The sequence below is a fragment of the Lepisosteus oculatus genome, chromosome 17 (assembly GCF_040954835.1).
Source record: "Lepisosteus oculatus isolate fLepOcu1 chromosome 17, fLepOcu1.hap2, whole genome shotgun sequence".
Classification (NCBI taxonomy): Eukaryota; Metazoa; Chordata; class Actinopteri; order Semionotiformes; family Lepisosteidae; genus Lepisosteus; species Lepisosteus oculatus.
Genome location: NC_090712.1, coordinates 11,774,132 through 11,797,221, shown reverse-complemented (window position 1 = coordinate 11,797,221; position 23,090 = coordinate 11,774,132). Strand labels below are relative to the sequence as shown.

Genomic DNA, 23,090 nt, shown 5'->3' with positions numbered 1-23,090 from the left:
TTTTATACCAAAAGAAAGCAAAGTTCTTTTATGTATAGGAGGTGACTCTTCATATGCTGATGGACAATGGTGGAATAACTGTGTTAGCAAATGAGAAAGAGCAAAAAATAACTTCTAAATGGAGTATCCATTTATAGAATTTTGTTCTCTGTAAACACCTTAATTCTATAGCCATTCATCCATGATTTCTTTTTAAAACAGTGTCTGAACTACTGGTGTGATTAAATGCATTTGTTGTCTGAAGGCAATGCACACGCAAGTCTGACTTGTGATGAACAACTACACCAGTTGTCCTGATGTGAACACTTGGCATTTCTTCTGCCTGCTGATTAAACACATATGTCACAGGACACATGTTTTTCCATTTGATCAAGTTGGTGTGAATACTGTGCATCAGTGAAAAATTTAAACTTACTTTCCAGCTCTGTCTCTGTTATAGCATTATATGAATAAAGAAAGCAGTGCAGCAGTAGAGGGACTTTTGAATCACACTACCCAGCTACTTTTATTGTCACCGTCTTGTCGTGGTTGAGACTACACCTGAATGCACTATATTTGAATGCAATTTATTTGCTTATAGCAGCAAGGTTTTTCTGTCCACTTACGTGGCATAATATAACATCCATTAAACACAGGGAATTCCTTCTGTTGTAATTGTAACCGGGAGGCCCCCTGACTAAACATAAGGCAGAAAGTTAAATTATTATGTTAATTCAAATTTCCATCTTCCCTCTGGTTAAGAAGCTACCTGGAAACCCTTCAGTCCCAAGGTAGCCTTGCAGAGAACTGTGAGTCAGAAACTTTTATATATAAAAAATTAGGCAACTGGAAAGAATGAAATGGAACTTTCCTCTGCATCAAAGGATTTGAAATAGGTGAAAGTAATAAATTTTGCCTACAAGTATCCATAAAAGGAAAAAAGGCTTTGTTTGCATTAATAAAAAAACTATGCACTATCTTTTAGAGGCTGGAGTCAGATGGAAAAGAATGAAAAATATGTTTCCATTCTGTGGTTTGTCTGCTCACTGCTAAAGTGAAATGATGGAAACTTTCAGTGCTTCAGAGTTACCTCAAACGTGTTTTTAATCTTCCTTTTCCTTCAGTTCTTTGGGATACTGCTTTTCTCAGGATAGTGCTTTAACCCAATGATCTACTTTTTGTTGTCAAAGTTAAAACAATTACAAATTGTATACATAATTAAATATATTATATATAGTTATTGTGACGATCACTATTTTTAATTTTTATCTGTCCGATGTTGAACGAAAAGATTTGACCTAAAATATTCTTCGGTTATTTTCATCCATCCAGCTTCTGCAAAGGTATTCATTTAGCCATCTTATAGGTCTTTTTTTTATTTGTCCTGAGATGCATTATGAGATTCTTTGTTTCAATTAAAATATGACAAGACACTTGAAGACATAATTCAATATTCACACACTTTGTATCCATTTCAAGTCAAGAGGACACGTTTACACTGTAAATCTTTTATAGCTCTTTTAAAACAATTTAAAAAGTAACACAGTCTTGAAATGTTGCTGGTAGCTTAAAACTCTCATACCTGCAAATGATTAGTGCTCCCAAACTGCTCATTAACATCTGTTAAAGAACAGTTTCAAAAGAACTTATTCCTTTCATGACAATACACATCAGGTGGCAGTCATAAATGCAAAGTATATATCTATCATCTGGTTTTTAGCTTGACTTTGCACCCACCAAGACACAAAGCATCTCTTATATCTGAACAGCACCTTCAGGGGTCAATGCAATTATGGCACAAAAATATATGGGGTTTAATACTTTCATAGAACAAATGTATTTTTCATTTGATTATTTCACCTCATGGCTTATTTGATACTGTCATTTAACAAATTCATTTTGACAGAACAATATAAATTCCAGTTTTCTTTCTTGGATGGAGGACCACAATTGAAGGTGGGCTACCCACATCAGTATAAAATTGAATAAAGGGCTCCCATCAATTTCAAGGTCAAGGAAAGCTGGATACTCTAACCAAAAAATGGTTTATGTTATAGACCTGATTCTGACTGATTATAAAAGATGAGAACATGAAGCCATTCACTGAAACCTGGCTAGACTTGAGATAAATAACCTTATATTATTTTATTGCACCTAAGGACATAATGTAAAACAGTGGTGGACAAAGTGTAGTTAAGTTGCAGCCATACTGAACACTGAATAAAATATATTGTGGCTGGATTAATTTTAATGGCATTGTTAATTTAAATTGTTGAACCAGTGAGGGTTTTTTAGGTTTATTTTTTTACAGAATCATTGAAGCGTTAATATCTTTCTCTCTTATGTTATCCATGTTAAACACTTCATTTCATTAAGTGATTTTATTTTTTTCAAAATGTGATGTTTTGCAGGGTTCAATGTTCAGCACGCAGGAGCCTGATGCATACAATCTCTTCTTGACAAGTAGTGTGACAGATGGCATCAAATTGTGGGACCTGAGAACTCTGAGGTAAGACTGTTTACTGTACCTTCTGTTATACTCAACCATATGACTTATTGTATTTACTTACGTGAATAAGTTAAGACAAATGAAACCAAAATGCTTGACAATACATACCAGAGGGCAATGCACAAGCTGGTATGTTGTCAGTTGTATACACTAACAATGTAAACTGCTTACACTGGTGAATGCTGTTGATGTAAACGTTGTCAGGTGGCTACTTGTGTCAATAGTAAAATGTTTTTTTGTGGTTTCAATAGTTTGAGTTCCAAATTTCATTGTTTCCTTGTACACAGTTTACAATGTAAAATATTTGCATTTGTTGGAAGAGATCAACTAACTTTCTGAGCACTTCTACAATGGCATATCTGTGAAAGAACCTCAGAATTAAATCACACAGATTTGAATGTAAGTTGTGTGTCAGTTGAATGTAATTAAGATGTATAGGTTTTAAAGATTTAAGAACAGTTGATAATAATCAGAGTACTATATAATGTATTACATTGTACAAATATCAAGATTCATGCTTTCTCAATTACACCCCTCTTCAAGACAACTTCCAGATCAAATAACTTAATTTAACTAGGGGCCAATATTATAACGTTTCTTTTGTCCACTAACAATAAAGAAATAATGTATTGTGTTTCTGATTTTAAAGGTTAAGTTCAGTATTAACCTGGGTAAAAGTGTCAGAGATATTTTAAAGGATTTATTCTTAACCCATAAAATAGTTTTCTAGGGGAAGGATCATAAGAAAACTGTAACTCTACTGCAGTTCTTTAAAATAGCTTAGTCTTAGTTGGTGCCTAGTAAGGTGTCCGGAGTCTGACCCCAGTTCTCCTATATAAAATATAAAATATACAGTCTAAACTGGTTCTGTATGAACAGGAGTGTTAATGTTAATGTTAATATATACTTGTTATTTTTATGTGCAGCTTTAATACTTATGTTTATACAGTCTAGAGTTTAGAGTTAAAGGAATTTGCAGTTTCATCTAAATAGAGCTTTTTCCAAAAACAAACAAATTCAAAAAAGGAATCTCTATTGAATAACAAATCATGACACAGAACAAAATTTCCAGTTTTCAAGATACAGTATGTATTATACTTTTCAGTCACAACAAAAGTAAAAGGTCATTCACATTTTTTAAATCTTTATTATGTATGTTAATAAAACTTACACATTTGTTGCAGGTACCTGGTCTGTATTTTATTTTTAAATTCCGTTAAATTCAGTTATATAATAGACAAACATATTTTGTACCAAATGCAGGTACAGTACCTTGTAGTAGGCCAGACTGACGATTCATAACATTCCTACACTTCCATTTCTGCTACCTTTGAGGAAAACATACATGTGTCTCAGTAGAAATCTGTCCACAGTGACGAGAGAAACAGCTGTTTTTAACACATCATATGCCTTAGGGATCTGCACACTACTTCAGTTCTTAGGAAAGTAATAAGGTCAGAATAAGGGAATCCTCTGAATGGAGCCTCATATCTTGGCTAAGAGTACTCCACACTGCTTACATTAACTTACAGTTTTAATATGTGCTTTTGACACTGTGTGGATTGGAACAAATGAGTCTGATTTTTCCAGGTGGTGCTGTTGTATTTGGCATGTAGTGTAAAAAAGCCCTGATCTCCATACGTTTTTGTTCATCCAGATTCTGTCACATCTTTCAGAAGCTTTTACCTTCTGTTACATTAGTTTTCTCACCCTTGATGAACTATAATAAATTGTATTATAACAGAGGAAGTGTAGGCTTATATCAAGATTTTAGGCTTTTGTGAATTAAAATGTATTAAAATATACATGTATACAGTAAACAGACTACTTAGTAGTAAGTACTGAGAGTACTTAAAGTGGGTAGCTGTGTCAGCATGTGTAGTCTGCAAAGGAACAAGTAATAGGTTTATTCCATGCTGAAAAGAGAAGAGAGAAAACAAAACGTTTCGGCTGTGAAGCGCGAAGAAGGCTTCACAGCCGAAACGTTTTGTTTTCTCAAAGGAGGGGAGGGGAGAAGCAGAGAGGCCACTCAGGAAGTACTCTGAGAGTACTTTAATATATAAATAACATAACTTCACATGATAATTTCATTTAATTCTAAATACATAAAGTTTTAATCTATTTTTACTTTGAAAATATATTTAATGTATAAAACCCGATGTAGTGAAATTATTCCTCTAATGTTTTTTAGTCATTTGGTCATTTTATTAAGTCACAGACAGTTCATAGAAACTTAGAAGTCTCCTAGACTGCCACTGGTACTAAACAGGGAAAGAAAGCTCTTTACCACTTCATCAGGAAGATGTCAAATAATTGCTAGAATACTAATTACTGAACTGCTGGTAATAGAAAAATACATAAGACATCCCAGTGTAAACTATGGTGTCAATCATCAAGACTCAAGGCAATTGCAATGTTTACTGTTACCATCAGTGGAGTAATTGTTGAAGATTCTAGTCCTGCATCTTCAAAAACCTCTGGCATCCTCAATATATAATATTTTTACGACTACCACTAGAGGTTGACATCATAAGTACAGTGTCTGTAGCAGAGTTCATTGACAACATACTGTCAAAATGGACTGCATGGCTTAATCACTTTTGTAAACTTATGTTCTTAACACTAAAAAAAACAACAACATAAATTTGCCAAACAAATAATTTACTGCAAAGCCAAAAAGGACTATACTGTATAATGTGACCTGGACAGCTCAGGTTGAAAAAGAGTGTCTTCCCTTCTTTGAAATATGGGAGAGCATCTGATTTGTTTTGGGAATTTTTTACATCTTCTGATCCTAAGAGCTGCTTAAGTGTTGGGTAAATACATTGTTGTCTCTGAAATGGCACTTTTTCATCCTTCATTGGCTGCTTTTCAAAGTCCTCCTTTGAAGCAAGGATTTTTTTCAGTGCATATTAAATATTAAATGTACATATTAAAACGATATCCTTTGGCCTTCGTCTTCTTTGTCGAGTGAGAAATTAACCGTTTATGGTAATGCTCCAGTATCTGCTGACCTTAACTCATTGTTGTTAAACAATATCAACAGAGATAAAGGTCAGTAATATTGTCCATTAAATCAGACATCCTTTAGAGCAAAAGACTAAGTTTTTTTTTCAGTTAATGTTTCTTCTTTAAACAATAATTTAATATACGATGAACCAAACATATTTTTTTATTAACTCCATGACAGTGTTTAGGGACATGATGTATATGTATATGTTACATCATGTGTAACAGAAGTTCTTAGTAAAGTGTACGTTCTGTCATCATTTCTTGATTTGGAGATTGTTTCCCACCATTTTGCTCATATCCCAGACATTGTTGGATCTTAGTCACTTTGTGTTAAATATCTGAATGGTATTTCCAGGTCATGTTCTTGCTTTAATTTGTATCCTGTGATCTGTCATCATGGAGAGCACTCGACTGCACTGGTTGAGGAAAACCATATGGAATGTGTTGCAAAAATATGTGTAAACATTTTTTTACGCAATTCTTCTTTAAGGGTAAGCTACCGTCATCACACAGTCTTGTTCCATATCTCAATAAAACGCATTTTAGAGAAGAAAAAAATATTTTTTTATGTTTGGTTGGTTTTGTAGAACTGCACCTGTTTGATAAAGGGGACTATGGACAGAGTCCAGGTTTTAATGTGTTAAGAATGGTTGGTGCTTTGTGAAACGACTGCTTTGAAGAGAAAAAAAATGAAAGAAAAAAAGTACACAAATAACTTTAAATTAGGACTGCACAAGACAATTTAGTATTGCAGCTCTGATTAATGGGGTCGGTTAAAGAATCCACAATCCAATAACCTAGGAATTCTCTCCCTTTAGTAATAATGCAAAGTACACAGTCCTGTGATTTTATAAATTAAAATCCATTTATATAGTTTTATATAAATTTATATAAAGTATATCCATATACCAAAGGGACTTTTGCTATTTATGTTTGGATTCAGTTACTACAAAGTCTTGGACAAGCATCATAATGACTATTCTATGCCCTTTAACTGGTTTCTAAAAATATGTTTATTTCCTTTTTTATTGTTCTTAATAATATACTGATAGAAGTAACCCAATGCAAAGAAACTCAAAAGGTTTCCTTGTGCCTTATTATTTTAATAACTGGAATTGCATCATGTCTATGAGTTATAAAAGGTCATAATGAAATGTCTTGGCTGTAGTGTTAAGAAATCCCTTTACATAGACCTAGGTTTAGTAGTATTTACATTTGACACATTAGAGTACCATTGTTCAACACGTGCCAAATCATACATGTGGTCCCTTCAGATTACTGAACAATTTTCTTCACATTTCCTTTATGGTTGAATAGCGTAGTGGAAAGTGGTACACTGCTCAGCAGAGATTGGAGCAGTGATTAGCTATTGACAGGAGGGCAGACTGTTTTTACTGCGGCTCCCCTCTCTCTGTGCAGCACTGAGCCTGTGGAGCTCCAGGCTGAGCTGGAGAATCAGTGCTCACAGCAGCTCAGGTCATCCTATTAACAACTCAACATCTCTCTTTAGGAAGACCACTGTTCTTGTTTATTTGTCATTGCATCTTGTTATTGGATTTGTGTATTGTCCTGCACTTTCTCACTGGGTCTCTAACATTTTATCAAAATAAGCAAACAGCAAAATTATAGGTGCACTTCATTGTTTTTTTTTCCTCACACTTCACAGGCAAATATTAATTCTAATCCAAGTGATTTATTTTTTTATCAATAGTATCTGGTTATACATATTTTTATAAATCTCATCAATGTAGGTTTCACTGCCAATATTCCAAATAAGTTATTTTATGGGTGGTGGTTAATCATAGTAAATATATTGTCCAGATTATGTTGCATCTCATTGTCATTGTTATTCTAAATATTTTGTATTGGGGGGAAAAGGTTTGGCAGGTTATTCTTAAAAAGCTGGGGGATTGTCCACCCTGCATTTTTTGGATATAAAAAATAAGGCAGAATAATTTTTCAGCAGAAGATGTTTTGATTTCTGGAATATAAATAGTTGCAATATAACTTGGACTGGTCTTTCTTCAAAACTGCTTTTTGCTTTGCCTGAATGAGTATATAATTATCTAAGAAATAAGAGTAATTAAATATAGCTGACAGTATAATACATTATGGGCAGTCGCCTTCCACACAGACAGTTGCAAGACAATCATAGGAGATTTACTCCAAAGTAGAATTAATGATATACAGTAATGGCTGCCATTATTAAGAATGTTGGTTTATTGTTATTGTACTGATTTCTAAACATTGATGATAAATTAGTTGCTAATAAAATTCTGTTTGTACTTAAACAACGTATATAGCTTAGTCCATAGAGTAAATGCACTATGCACATTGCACTTTACGTACCCTGTACCCTGTACCCAGTCAAAAAATGTCTGTCTATAGCGTTGTCTTGTCAGTGTCTGGTCTGTATTTGCACTGTAGACCTGGAGAATGATATCTCACTCCTCTGTATACTTGTATATGGCTGAAATTACATATAAATTGAATTTGAGTTATTTTAGAGATGACCTTATGGATAAGTTATGGTCTCATTAGATAGAGATTCCGGGTTTATAGCTTGTTTAAGATTGGTTACGCACAACATTTCATTTTCATAGGGTGTCTTTAAAACCACACCGATCAAAAATGGGATCCAACATGCAACCACAATTGGAAGGCAGACCTAATAATATGGAAAATCCTGAAATTCCATGTATATGCTTTCATTTTCTATGAAGTTCAGCCTGCTTATTCCCTTGCCAATTCAGCAGTTTGATATTTCCCATCGGATCTCAAATTTACAATTTTCTTTCTCTCGCAGTTCTAAAAACCGCCTTTATAAGCTTTATAAGCCACTGGAATGACCATCATTTATTTCGCTCTACTGTGTTTAATATGTTGCACGTCATGGTGTGTATATTTGTGGCTTTTCCACATTTTGATGCAGTGATGTAGACAAGGCTCGTCAGTGTTGATTTAAAAATACATACAGTACAGTAGTTTTTTTAAAGCCAAGTGCATATGCAGTGTTGTTTTTTGTTTGTTTTAAAGTGAAATACATGTTTTATTGCTGTGTAGTTCAACATTGTTATTGGAATCACAGATTTTATCCTTTTGTATATTTAGCACCATATGTGTTGATTTTGGCTTATAAATCAAAGGCTGTTTGAATAGCAGCTGAGTCATAAAATGTGCTTTCAAATAGTTTGCATTTGTAACCTTGTCCTCTGCTTTGCTGGGATTAAAAAAGCTGAAAGGTCAGTTTCTTCTAACCTGAAGTTCATTCTTTAAAGAGTGGTTGGAGGAGAGCTCTTATTATCAGCAGCATAGATCCTTGTGTAATGGTCTGGTCATTAATAAGGAGTTATAACAACTGGTAAATAATTTAAAATGCTGTCACTTACTGTGATCTATATAGTGTGAGATTAATTAATATCTAAAGTATTATATTACCCTTTAAAAGCAATTTTCCCCTAATTTCTTGTTAATTTAAAAAAGTAATCTCCTACACAAGTTAAAGTATTGGATTACTTTTTAAAAGTAACCTTCCCAGATACTATAGATGCATGAATTGTCTTTCACAAACACTTACATTTTAAGCTTTATCACTGTTGCTCTTTACTCACATGACATCTTCCAGAATCAGACAGCAGCAATGAAAAGCAGATTTGCTGGTAAGGCTATAGCTCGCACCTGGTGGTATAAACATGTAGCCCTGTTTCTAACACACGTGGCAACAGGGCGTCCCGGCTGCCTGATCACTTGCACAGGCCAGGTAGCACAGGATGTGAAGCATCATGAGTAGCAGGAGCATCTGGCTAAGGAATGTAAAAACGGAATTTTAAGCATCATATTTCTTGCCTGTAACATCCTATTTTAAAATCCAGTAGGAGGTTGAAGAAATCTGATTGTTCTGAGCATTCCCTGAAATACATGTAACATTCAGAATCTATGATCCGGGAGCTTTGTTAACATGTACAAAATAATAGCAATAATTACCATGTAGTGTTGCATAGTAACATTGTTACAAAGGATTGAAATTTTAAAATTATATTTATTATTATATTAGTCTTGCGAATCCATAGCTGGGCTCTATTTTCAACAAACACATTAATTGAAATTCTATTTAGATTTGAAATTCATAGATTAATGTTACAGATCCTGTTTTGCAGACATAAACATAATTAATAAAATTAATTTCATTAATATGGGGAGTAACAGGTCTTTCACAGTTTGTGTGCAATTTATATACTGTAGCATTAGGTTTTTAATCACAACATTGATTCGATATCCTTATTATTAATCCTCATCTTAAACATTGTAATCAAGCATGTCTTGGAGAGAAATATGATGCTGAAACAACTGATAAGAATACACAAAATTTTATTCTGCCCATGCAATTCATTTGAATAGATGTAGCTAATTGATACAGTAATCTCTTCTAGACATGATGTGACAGAAGTCAAGATATCTCCTTTTATAACACAGCTAAGTAGCTTGTTCCAGAATCCCATAACCCTTTGTCTAAAAAAATGAAAGACTAATAATGTATGAATCTTCCTTTGCTTCTTCCATCCAAACAGAGGTGCTGTTCTGTGCAGGGCTATTCCAGACAGGGTTGATTACTTGAGCAAGGGGCCCCACTCGTGCTCCTGAAGGCTAAGGGTTAGTTAAGAGAAACCAATGCACTTAGCCTGCATGTCTTTGAACTTTGTGAGGAAGCCAGAGTACCCAGATAATGCCCAGGCAAGGAGAACAAACTATACAAAGTCCACACAGTGGGGGGTCCAGGCAGTTAGGTGACTGTACTATCCTTGATTTTGTAACTGGCAGAGCACCTTAGAGAGATAAGATATTAATTTATCGATGAACCTCTTCCCCCTTCATCAAAGCAGAGGTTGTTAAGAAGGAGGTACATTATTTATATGTCTCAGTCCTGGCAGAACTATGTATGTAACATCTTTTAATTACGATTTTCATAAAATTCTGGAGATGTTTGAGGGATTTGAAGGGGAGGAGGAGGAGATTTTTTTTCAGACATTAATAATGGAATAATAATAATTATATTTCCGATAGCTGTTGTGGCTTACATCTTTTTAGTAAATCTTTTTAACAAGTCTTAGTTTACAATATATTGTTTGTCTTTCATATTCACTTCATACTTCATACTTCAGCATTTGTCCCTGTCTGTCTCCATTATTGCAACACCATTGTAACCAAATGGTAAAATAATCACATTTCTTAGCATCTGAAAAATGAACAAAACAGTCTTGTCAGGTATAATAATATATCCATGTCTATTTCCTCCATTTAATTTGGCAGCTTAAAACTTCTTCTTTTATACCAATTATAATATCCCAGTGTAATGAATTAGATCTTTTTGGAAGTGGCATAATACTATATACAGTACCTCTGCATTTCGCATTGATACTTTGATAGACGGAGACTTTATTTATTTTATTTGCAAATGAATTCCAGATGTGTTATCTCATAAAAACTTTTCTGTTAAAAATGAATGAACTGTTTGCTATATCATTTCAACTACTTACCTTGGGGGATTCATCAAGCTCACATTTAAACTCATAGTGAATGGCTGTAAGACTAATAATCAGGTTGAAATGGATGAAAATGGCAATTAATAAAACATTTTGGTTTATGATTAACAGTATATGAGGTCTCAAAAGGTGTTGTAAGATTTACATTTCACACCAGAATCTGTTCTCTTGTAATACTCTGTAGCCCACACTCACAAAAATCATTTTAATAGCTATGTCAGGAAGGCGTTCTTTCCGGACCCTATACAGACGACACAATCCGGGGTAGAGTGAGGAAACATGGGAGAAAACAGGATGCGGGAGTCGGGAATGAAGACAGGGGGGCGTGTCCATGGTGCGCTGGTGGTCGGGGGAGGTGTGGCCGAGGCAAACAGTTCAAAAGTCCAAAAGGGGAATCCAAAAATGGGGCAAAAGTCCAAAGCCAGACGATCCATCCAAGATAGACGAGATAAAAACAAGAACCGGGTCAGAACCGGCACAGGAACAGGAACAGGAACAAATACAGGAACTAAAACCTTAAAGGGACCAGGCGCTGCCGGGTCCCGGACTCGCATGGGATGAAAACCAATGCAGAGCCCGGAATAGCGTCAGTGTCTGGCTTTTAAGGGGAACTGAAAAGGGGGCTGGAACAGGGAGCAGGTATGGGAGATGAATAAAAAACAAGGAAGGGCTAGAGCGCCCTTAAGAGGAGGGGTTTACGATCGTGACAAGCTGGTGTTTACAGTAAAGGGCTACATTCTCTAGAAAATGTTTTGCAAACCAGACATCAAGAAGTTGAGAGATTTGATTTCCCACAAATAGCTTTTCACTAAAGATTTTGCCAGTCATCAGGATGTCCCACGTATCACTCAACATATATGTCTTCAGTGCCCTTCACAAATAATTTGTGATACATTTTTTCAATGTATCAGCATTGTGCTGGGAAGTTAAATGTGTATTGAGGATCCTAATATACATTTAGATTTTATTCTATGTGTTTTGCATTTTAATCGATGTAGAAATTAATAGACCAACATATGTAGACATTAATGCTGTATTCTCTTGCTTTAGAGTAGTTGTCACAGCTCATATAGGCCGTCATATAGAAAGTGAGTACAAAACTACAAAAATAAAAAAGAAAAATATCAGTGAATTTTGACCTGACATTAAACAGTTATACAAAGCACAAATTGATTTAGATCCAAATTGCTTTGAAGCCTTTTAGTGTGCCAGAACATTAGCTCATTCCAGAATCTTGCAGTTTATTATAGGGTTCCCAAAGAGATTAATCAGATGGATGTGCAAGACGGCTACATGTGGTGATAGTAAAGCAGAGGAAATGTGCTTCCATGTTTGTAGACAGCATACAAGGAACAACTATGCTTACTGAATCTCAGAATGCTTGTGAATCTCCCACACAAAAGATAGTTTTTTTAATGCAGGCATCTCATTTTACAAATAATGTATTCTGATGTGAATGGTTGAATAGTGCTAGTCACTTGTATTGTGTTCTGGTCTTCTGATCCTGTTTTTTTACTGTTATTTGAATATTGACATGGACAGTAGTGGCGAGATGGACAGTAGTAGCAATACCAACAATAAAATATAAAGAACACCATCCTATGGCTCATAGACTCATAGAAGGAGGGCCAAATTAAGGATTTGTCGAACCAATTATGGCAAGAGGATCTTTAAGTAGGTTAAATAATAATTGACACTACTAGGTATCGTCTGACAATTGTGTGTACACTTTTTATTGGCGTTTCTTGTTTACCCAAAGTATCACAGCTTAATCTCCTATGTCTCTGTGTGTACCTACAGGTGTGAAGGGACTGATACTTGTAGTAGCATGTTTTCAAATCAGTGCACATGTAATCTAATCATTAATATTGATTAAAACTGTAGTATTTATTAATACTAATATTGATTGGTTAATTCATTACTGATGATCACTTTGCTATAATTCTATCACTTTTATAATATATATGCCTGTATTGCTTCTTCTTAAGCTTCAAATTATACCCATTCCTGTGAGAAGGCTTTGGAAGACATTAAGTTGACCTTGGTGGACGGCTGTATCAAAGCATATAGATAAGGGCTGGTAGAAACTGGCCTCATTAAAACCTCTTGAAGGGGAGATATTACCTATACAGGTTCAAGTAAGGGATGCCCGGTCATCATCCCTGTGTCCTGGGGTTTTCATAGTAACTTTCTTATTTGACTTATAAGTTCCTGTGATGAAGACGAAGAAGACTAGAGGAGAATAATTATGGGATGTTGTCGGATATTTTCTGAGAGGCTAGAGGGAATGGCTAAATGGTAGCCAATTTATTGGCCAATTAAATTTAGAAAGTTACAGTAGAGGTGGTCAATAGTCAGTCACCCCCACCTGAAAGTGTATTTAAAGCCAAGTGCTTGCTCCTATTCTTTGAGATTCCTGTGAAACTTCCATTGTGCACACCGAGAATAGAGGAAGAAGATTCACCTCACTACTATCTCTGGTCTGATTCATCTTTAGGGCTGTCCTGACAGCTTGCCTCCGATCTTAACAGGTGTGTACAACGATATGAGGGTCACGTGAATCGCTGCCATCCCTGCACTGCTGCATTCTCGCCCTGCGGGCAGTACATCGCCACAGGTTCTGAAAACAACTGCGTGAGTCCCCCTAATTTTTATTTTTCTTCTCTTTGGCTTGGGTGTCCATGAACAGTAGTTTTCTCCAGTGTCTGAGTTGGTTGGATAAATTCATCTTACACATGGCATTGTACAGTATATTGATCTGGTACTGTAGAAAAACAGATCTCAAGGCTGTTATGTGAGGTCAGTATGACAGATTGCACAAGATTATAGAAAACATTAAAATCCCAGAATACCATCCTTAAAAAATGTAATGGCTTTTTCTAATGACTCTTCCTAAACGGTACAGTAGCTTGATATTTACTTGACAAAACTACACTTTTTTCAATAAAGTGTTATATACACTCTGGTGTTGATCTGTAGAAAAGACTTTTATCCTTAAGATGGACAAGCTTGGGATAATATTCATTTACACACTTTCAGCATACATACTGTATCACGTTTGTTCTGCCCACAAATAAAATGTATAGATGAAACAAAGAGCATAGTTTCTTTAGTTTTAAATATGAAGCATCTTTTAGGTGGGTTAAATTATTTTGAAAACCAGTCTTTCTCAAAATTGTCTACCATGGTTACAACCACCACTCACAGCTTGCATACAGTCTAATTAAGGCATCTATATCCATCAGAAGAGATGAGGTGTTAAGAAAATGAATTGCTTTGTATTATCTCTTGTCAGTTTCTTACAGGAGAAGACAAGTAATTTAATAAAGCATACTGTTCCTTACCCTATAGTTATACTATGAGTACAAATGACCTTGATTTTGCCATGAAGTCCTTGGGCAGCTGAAGTTCAGTGATAACAGAGTGAATCTGTAGAATGCAGTTCACAGAAGGTGCAGCAGATCAAAGGGTGAAACACACATACTCTTTAAATGTAGAACACATGTATTTGACTGAAATGATAAAGTAATAGCGCAGGTTCAGCAGGGAAAAATCAGACGTTTAATATATTTTATTTGCAATTTTCTATTTTATTTTTATTCTACTTCTATTTTTATGCAGTAGTTTCCATGTAAACTTACCATTTATAAACAGACAGCATAGTTAATGCAACTGTGTATTCACCGGGATTGTGATTTATCACTGCAAAGTGGAATTGTGCTACAGTATTTCATTTGTGAGCAGGAGTGAAACACTGGGCAATGTGTGAGTGTAACAAGCGTCCTTTAACTTCAAGACCAGTTTGTGAAGACCACAGGAGCATTGAACTAATTTTACTGCAGGTTTCAATTCTGATTGATTCTCATTGTCAGTTCAGTTATTCTGTAAGTATAGCTAAGATATACATGTTGAAGTGTTAGATATAGATTACTCATTTTATTGTTACAGTATGTATCCTGCATCATGGTTCAGCTTGTTGTAGTAAGGTGATTTCTGTTTTCTATTTCAAAGCAGTCTATTTTGTTCTTGATGCATTTTGACATTCAATAGAGCTGCTGTAAAAATAAAGAATGTGTGGACCGGTGATATGAAGAATGGCAGTTTCCGATATATCACCAAATAAATATTTGTCAGTAATAGTTTCACAATACAGCATTAAAACTGTATTTTTAGCTGCTTGTGTCCTAAAGTGTAGGGCTTTCAGTATGTTAGAAGTAAATGGGTTGGCATGTGGGAGTGTTAGAGGAGGTGTCTGCAGGTCCTCACACTCCCTGTGGAGTACAGTACAGGAGTTGCAGTAAAGTTGATTGTACAGATGTTGAGTAAAGGATTGTAAAGTGACGTAAAAGACTGTAAAAGATCCCCGAGTGTAATCTCCATTAGGGATTCAGGATTCAGTATCTTTTTAACTTAAATTGATCTAGCCTCAGTCTCAATTTTCCTAATATCTTCTTTGACATTAACTATAATCAGTCCAAAATACGATCACAATTCTAGCCCCAGTCCAAATTTTACATCATTATTTAAGCTGAGAAAGTAAAAAGTATAACAAGAACCCAAAAATAATTGTAACATTTACCCTAGATTTAAAAGTTGCTCTTTTCATAGGGTAACCCGTGTGATATCTTTCCTAACAAATCACACCTATTGCCTTTGATTGAACCTCCTTGCTATAGTGCAGGTGATGTCTCACATGTCATAAAAAATGCACAGAAAACCAAAAAGAAATGGAAAACAAGTGTCAATATACTAAGTACTCCAGTGCAAAACATATCTACAAAACAAGCAATGGTATCTCTGAGCTCACTAATTATAGTTCGGAAACAGGTCTTTTGAAATCACATGATATGCAACAAAGCACAGATAAGATTATATTGTATTTACTCTTGGATGGTGTATTTGAATAATGTGAAAAAACCTCATAGCCTCTTATCACAATGCCCAAGCAAAAGGGTAAGGGAACAGAAAAACGGAGAGAAGAACACAATTGTAACATAGAATCTTAAAACACTGACATGTGCTGTAAATCTTAACTAGCCCGACACTTGCAAATGAATTGTAGTCCAAAACCCTATATGATTCATGGATGTTATATGAGTGTCATATAATGTAGTTAAATGTAGGCAAGTTTTCCAGTCAGATATATGTGTCAGATGACATTTAAATATACAAATCTTAACCCTGAATAATGGCTCCTGAATGTTGTTTGCTCCAGGCTATGATGGTTGTCTGTGGCCTTGGTAAATAACGCAAAGTACCTTTGCTATTGCCTTCTCTCTCTTTGTTATGTAAATTTCCATTTCAACCATATAACTCTGTAACAAGACTCTGCCAAGAATATTTTACTATGAATGTCAGTTTTTATTGGCTATCGTGGTACAAAGTCAGGAAGGTGCTCTCAAAATAATGCAACGTTCACCCATTTGAAAACAGCACTATTTTGTGCCATTGTTCCCCTATTGTAAAACATATACTGTAGTCTGTGAATTTTGGAACACTGATTGTTTTAACTTATTTAATCTCAAGAGTGCCCATTTTAAATTCAGACTGGATGTGAAATCAAGGATACAGATAATAATCGAAATGTGTGTTGTATAGTTGACTGTATAGTACAGTTGTTAAATACCTTACAGCCACTTTCAGATTTACCTTCACATTTGGCAACAACAGTCTTTTCCTAATTTTAATAAAGGAAAAACACCTCCGCACTCCACAATCGTAAGATATCCCGATGAAAGTATATCGTTCTAATTATTTTTCCAGTATGTCTGATATAGCTATGTGAGGAAGCCAAGTGATGCAGATTGTTTCTTTCCAGTATCCAGTTCCCTTTCTGTCAACCATTTTTTGAAGATAGTGGAATAATATAGAATAATATATTGATGCTGACAGCTGTTATTAATTGGGTGATTCGCCTAACAACAAAGGCTGTGGAATATCCATGGAGGAAGAACAGTTCCAAGCTTTCTTGGAACTAGAGCAGCACACGGTAGTGTGCTACTTCACCGTTATTTGTTACTGTCCTGAGATTTTGGACAGCCAAAAGTATTTGTACTTGTCTTAATATTTCATAAGACAGTGCTATAAAAACTACATTCTTGTTGCACAACTTAAACCCAGAAAGGAACAAAATAATGAAAAAAAAGTAAGCAGTTGTGTTTCTTCAAAAGATAAAGCAAAAGTGAGGGTTATGAGTCTGAGCAGGCAGGCTGCTGCACAGTGTATCAACATGTGCCTCTGCTTTTGCATCTGAGCTGGGGCTCTGAGAATTCGACAGTGCTCATGGTGACTGAGAGTAGAGCATTGGATCTTTGTGGAGTGTCATGCAGCTCTGTATCTTTACCATGTAGTCTTTTGGCTCAACTCTTGAGCTGCACTGCTCCATCACCTGAGTTTTTTGCAAGGAATGAAAGCAGATCAAGGAAACAGCACTTCTACACCAAATGTGTCAGACTGCTGAATTCAATGAGCCACAGCCCTCTTAAAAGCTCAGGAAAGAGTACTCTGGAGGTATGGGCACAGAGTTTTTGAACATCACAGAAGGAATAGAAGGCTTGTTAATTATTCTATAGCTAAATACAAACACTGAAATTCTAATTGTAACAGGTTTTTTTTTTTCCAGTGACCTAAATTCAATGGTAGTGATTTCTTGCTACTTAATAAAGTAATAAAAAATATACAAAAATAAATAAGAGTTTTCTCCCTTGCCATCATGTTCATTATCATTATTGTGGGTGACCTAAAATTAAGTAGTGATATTGATGTTATAAACATGTTGTTACAGTACGAGTTCTTTCTCTCATGTCTGCCATTTGTTTTATTGTTTCATTGTCAACACAATGGTCTCAGCTTATGTATTATTATGTATCCAGAATGGGTTCTCAGTTATACTGCATGCTTCTGTTTAGTGTGGTTTATACTGTATATGTTTGTAAATCACAAAAACATACTGTATATAGAGCATTTATTTCCCATGGAAATGTATGAGCTTGCAGTAATGAACATCAAAGAGAATACTGATATGAGAGCAATTTCATTATGCTCCATATGTATCCTATAATTACATCCATCCACTTCTTATCTGCTTTATTTTTTAGATCCTGCATGCCTCTTCATTTGCTCTTTGTGCTTTAGTTCTTGGCTATCTTGCCAAATTGTTTTTTTTTTAATCACTAAATATTTTATCATTATCTAAAACATGATTCCTACTGATGTTGAATACTTTGGAAAATTGATCTTTATAAAACACATAGCCTGGAACAAATGCACAGCACCTTGTTTCATCAGTGCCTGTAACAGATAGCTATGTTTGTTACCTTACTGTTTCCCTTTCCTTTAAATAGGAGGCATATTATTATATATGAATTTATATGAATAAAAATCTATACATCCAACATAAGTGAAAACTAGCTTCTTTGTGGACATTTATGAACTTGTGATGGTGCGTTTAGGAATTTTTAAATATAATTGCTTCATTTAAAAAAGTATGTCTGTGAGATACTTTAGTCACATTGCCAAAGTAAACTGAATATTATACTAAACTGCTTAAATATATTTTATATGTTAAGAAGTGCAAACTGGATTTTTCAAATTTAAGAATTGAAATGTGTTGTGATGCCTGGTTGTTCTCATTTATTCAAACACATTCCTCCTGTAGCTTCACAGTAGAGTTTGATTCTGCAATGCACTATACTGTACTATGTAATGCATATAAATTAAGGTCTGTTTCCACAGTGCATCTCGGAAAAGTGGCAAATATTGGAAGGCAAGCTGTATTCACCACTAAGAGCCATTTGTCCTCTGCAGGCCTATGTATTCGACATCCGCAGTGGCACCTATATTCACAAGCTCGCAAGACATTCAGACACCGTCATTAATGTGGCTTTCAACCCATCCAGACCCCAGGTAAGGAGTCACTTCTCTGACTTTACACACCTCTTGTGCACTACATGCCCACATTACACGTTATAAGGGTGCCTGCCATGCATTTATTCTGGTGATAAAATACTGAAAATTCTTATTGCAGATGGGTTTGAAAATGTTTTTTCTCCTTAAATTAGAAGCCTGGGACTTACGCTGTTCAAATACATTTTTGGGAAGCATGTGTGGAAGTCCTTTTGAAACAGTGATATTTCTTCAGAATATCTCAATTTTCTATTTCAAATTTTGTAATGCTGTTGATATTGAAAATACGAGGCTAAAATGTCCTGTAGCATGTGTGCTTTTAAACACTCTTTGAGGACCAATTTTTGATGCCATAAAACTGCCTTGGGTAAAGTCTCCTGTAATTTGTATTTCAAGAAGGATTAAAAGTAATTTATAAATTAAAATAATTTGGTAGTCTCTGCCCAGTTTTTGCCTCTGGAGTGGCACTGTTTATTCAGTTGTTAAAATTATGTTGCAGGAAATCCTCTCTGAAGTTTTTAAAAACACTATTAAATAGTGCTTTTAAGGATCTCCAGGCCACTCAACACTCCTCGCTCTCTTACCTTCAAAATACACACCATATTGCCGGATTTATCAGAATGTATTTAATCATCATTTCATCATTAATGTTATTACCAAGAGACAAGATGACTCTTTCCAAATCAGAAACTGCAACTCAACAGAGTGCTTATATTTCTTATTAAAGAAGCATGCTTTGCAACCCTTTTCTTCTCAAAACACTAAACCCAAAATATATGGTATTCTGGAAGAAATGGTAAATGATGCAGATTACAGATTTTATAAAACATCTTCCTTCAACTGATAACATAATGTAAAATTGTATATATGTTGTTATCATGTCAGATACTCAGTGCCGCTTTAAGACCTATGTCAGATCTAGATAGTTACAGTAACTGAAAATGGAGGTTCTTAAGCTCAGTCTGGGAATTTCTTTGTTTGACATGGATCACCTTTTTGGCTCTAAACTGCAAAGGCACTTTAAGTATAAAAAGGAGTCTTGGAGTAGTGTGAGCTGGGTAATGTATATAGAGAAGCAACCTGGATGAGGGCCATCCTTGTCCAGTGAGGCCAACCCAGCCAAGGTAGACTGAGATAAAATACCTGAGAGACATGCCTTTCCCAGTAAACATTTGTCAATTATCTTGTGATGTGAAAAAAACTATGAAGTTTCAAGATGTTTCTAGTTGTATGTGTACTAAGTATACACTGTAAAAGGACTGTAGTGTACGTTTCTTCAAGGATTCCTTCTTTAAAGTATTAATACAATATAAAAATACCCCTTTATACTATATAACTGACCACAGTCTTCTGGTTGAACAGCACACTGGATTTAAAAAGGCTGCCCTTTGTATTTTTAATTACTCATGTAACATAAATGTAGTTACTGAGAAGGTCTATCCAGTCACCATTAGCTCCACATCTTACTTTCCCTCTGCTTCTGGAAGCACAAAAAACAGCAATACTCCTTAGAAATGAGAAGAAATACTTTCACTAGGTGCCAGGCAGATGGATTCCCTGGAATTAGTATACTACTTGTATTTTATGCCATGATCCTGTTGAACTCTGTGAATAATCATCCTAAATTTAGGATGATTTAGGATAAAATCCTAAATTTATGTTGCCTTCATGCCATGTCAGCAGGGGCATTGTGTTGAGCAAATTCAAGGAAGAAAGCAGCCAAGGGTACTCACTCAAAAAGAGATTCCTCCGCAGTCTGAACTCCCCTTGGGTTCTGAAGCTTGTGAAGGAATGTGCAGGGGTTAGAAGGGCAGGATCCCATCAAACAACAAAGAGTGTTGGCATGTTTAAATCATCAAGAGGCACAGTCAGGCTGGTAGTGTGTGTTCAACTTGTGTCAGTGTTCTCCTGCTAAAAACCCCTCTACACAATCTAGGAAAAGAGGCAGGTAGTAATTAGATGCACATACATTTTTTTTAAGAGATCAGTTTATTCCACCTTACATAGGGACAATTTTTGAAAATGAAGTAATGGAATATAGTATCTACTGTATAATGTATACAGTTTATTCAATGTCTAAGAGCTTTGTCATTATAAGCACTGTGCATGAAACAGATAGGGATTTCACAGTGTTGCAACAATGCACTCTATTTCAATATCACCCAGTCTGTTTAGGATCAGACCATGGAATGGCAGAGGGTAGTACCTTCTGCACAAGCAATGGTAATGAATGGGCCGGGTGGTATCTCCTGGCTGCCACTTCTTGAGCCATTCTATCACCTGGGAGGTGCAGCACATGTAGTACCTCCTTCACCTCTCCAATTGCCCAGCCTCTCACAGATAAAGGCCCATTCCATGATCAGATTGCTAGCACATCGGTTGCCAATAAGAGTACAGCCTTACAGTAACTGTTTGGTTGTGTATGATGTGTTCTGGGATGATTTCAGGATACATGATCTTGCAGCAAAGGAAATCAAGTTAACTTCCTATATCTTTACACGGACAAAGATTAAGATGGTGTTTCTCCTGCATACTATGAACAACTTTGCTGAGTTTAAATAATGACAGAATTTGATGACATACCTGTGCTGTAATATTAAAATATATATTATTGATAGTTTACACATTCATCATTTGAATCATTGATTAATTGTTTCTGATCATGATTAGCACTGAGAAACAGTCACCCGATGCTAGTAGTATGTCTTTTTTTTGTAAACAGCAAAGAAATAAAGCTTTGGTTTAGTTTCTTTGCTGTTTACAAAAAAAGAATACAGTAATCACTTCAATCGAAGATTTGCACTTCTTCAGCTTGTGCTTACAGTACATGTCATGCTAGAATTTAAATACTGTTTTTCAGATTGGCTTATTTTCAAGTACATAAGTATATACTTCAACAATAAATGTGTATGATACTTAAAAGTCACTTTTTACTACAGTAACAGTGAACTGTAAACAAGAACGATTTTTTGTAATTATTTCTGTAAAGGATTTTTGCTGTAATTCCATTAGAGCAACATTTAAGCTAATTGAAGTTAGCAAGGATTTCGCTTTTTAAAGTTTTCTTCATTTCTTTGAAGTTTTCTCCAACATTATTGAAATTGTCTAACAGACTTTGTTGTTTCTAGTCCATTTTCTCTGATATCCTATCATACCAGATTGACAGTAGATTATTAATATCATTTAAAGATTTTGGACAAGGGTATGGAGGAGTGTAATATTTTTATGCTTCCATTTCTAAATGGATATGAATAGCAATGGGATGTTTTTTCCCCTTGGTCCATGGTTGCAGCTAATCCCGCTGAGATCACACTGTAATACCTTTGAAGACAGTGTACTTCATAACTTCAGGAATTTATTTAATGCAATCACAAGCTGAGTCTTTCCAGACTGGAAGCTAAAGGAATGCTAGTCTGCTTTCCCAAATGAGCAGAAACATAACGGTGATGAGGTGAGCTGAGGGTCAGCTTTATGATGTGGATATGTTGTATAGTGACTGTGGGTAATCTACCCGGGAAAAACACACTCACTCTGCAGGATAATACATTGGGTAAAAGGTGTCCAGACTAAGATAAACAGCAGAAACAGTATTGCAAAGTACTATTAATTTGAGAGCTGGACATACTGTAGATGTTAAACAGAGGCAGTATTCAATTTCACATGGTTTAGAACTGAAAATCTTATATATCTAAAATAATTTAATACAGAAGCCCTATTGTATTTCAGGGTCTATGATAAATAAATCCTAATAATTGTGTTATGAAACATATTTGGTTGGACATATTTAGTAGTCACAGATTTTATCACAAATATTAGGTGGATTTACATTTTTAGAATTGAATAAGAGGCCACTAAAATGTGTGTTTTTATGTGTGAGTCTTTAGACAGTTATCCCTTCATCTTTTATTACATGGGGAAAGTTCAGGAAACAGGTTTTAAGCACAAATGTGTATTAGTTCAATGAGTGATGAATTAAGAATGTAGAGTTTATTGAACATTGAGCAAAGCAATGGTGACTCTTATTATATCTGCTGTACATCTGATGCCTCACAATTTTGTTTCTAGTATTTTGTTAACATATTTTCCTTAAAATCATATGTGTGAAATTTTGGGGTCTAATTAAAGATTGTCTCAAAGTGTATAGA

At 35.1% G+C, this 23,090-nt stretch overlaps 1 protein-coding gene across 4 annotated transcripts in view; it reads left to right on the top strand.

The window, feature by feature from the left end:
- Positions 1–23,090, top strand: part of wdr27 (WD repeat domain 27) — a 76,842-nt gene that overhangs the window by 32,042 nt on the left and 21,710 nt on the right. For 2 of the 4 annotated variants that reach the window (XM_015362716.2, XM_015362720.2), the window contains 3 exons: positions 2,391–2,488; positions 13,572–13,674; positions 18,847–18,945. In XM_015362716.2, coding sequence (XP_015218202.2) covers positions 2,391–2,488; positions 13,572–13,674; positions 18,847–18,945 — 300 coding nt within the window. The remainder of the gene's footprint in view (positions 1–2,390; positions 2,489–13,571; positions 13,675–18,846; positions 18,946–23,090) is intronic. The other 2 variants (XM_015362719.2, XM_015362718.2) reach the window with 2 other exon arrangements.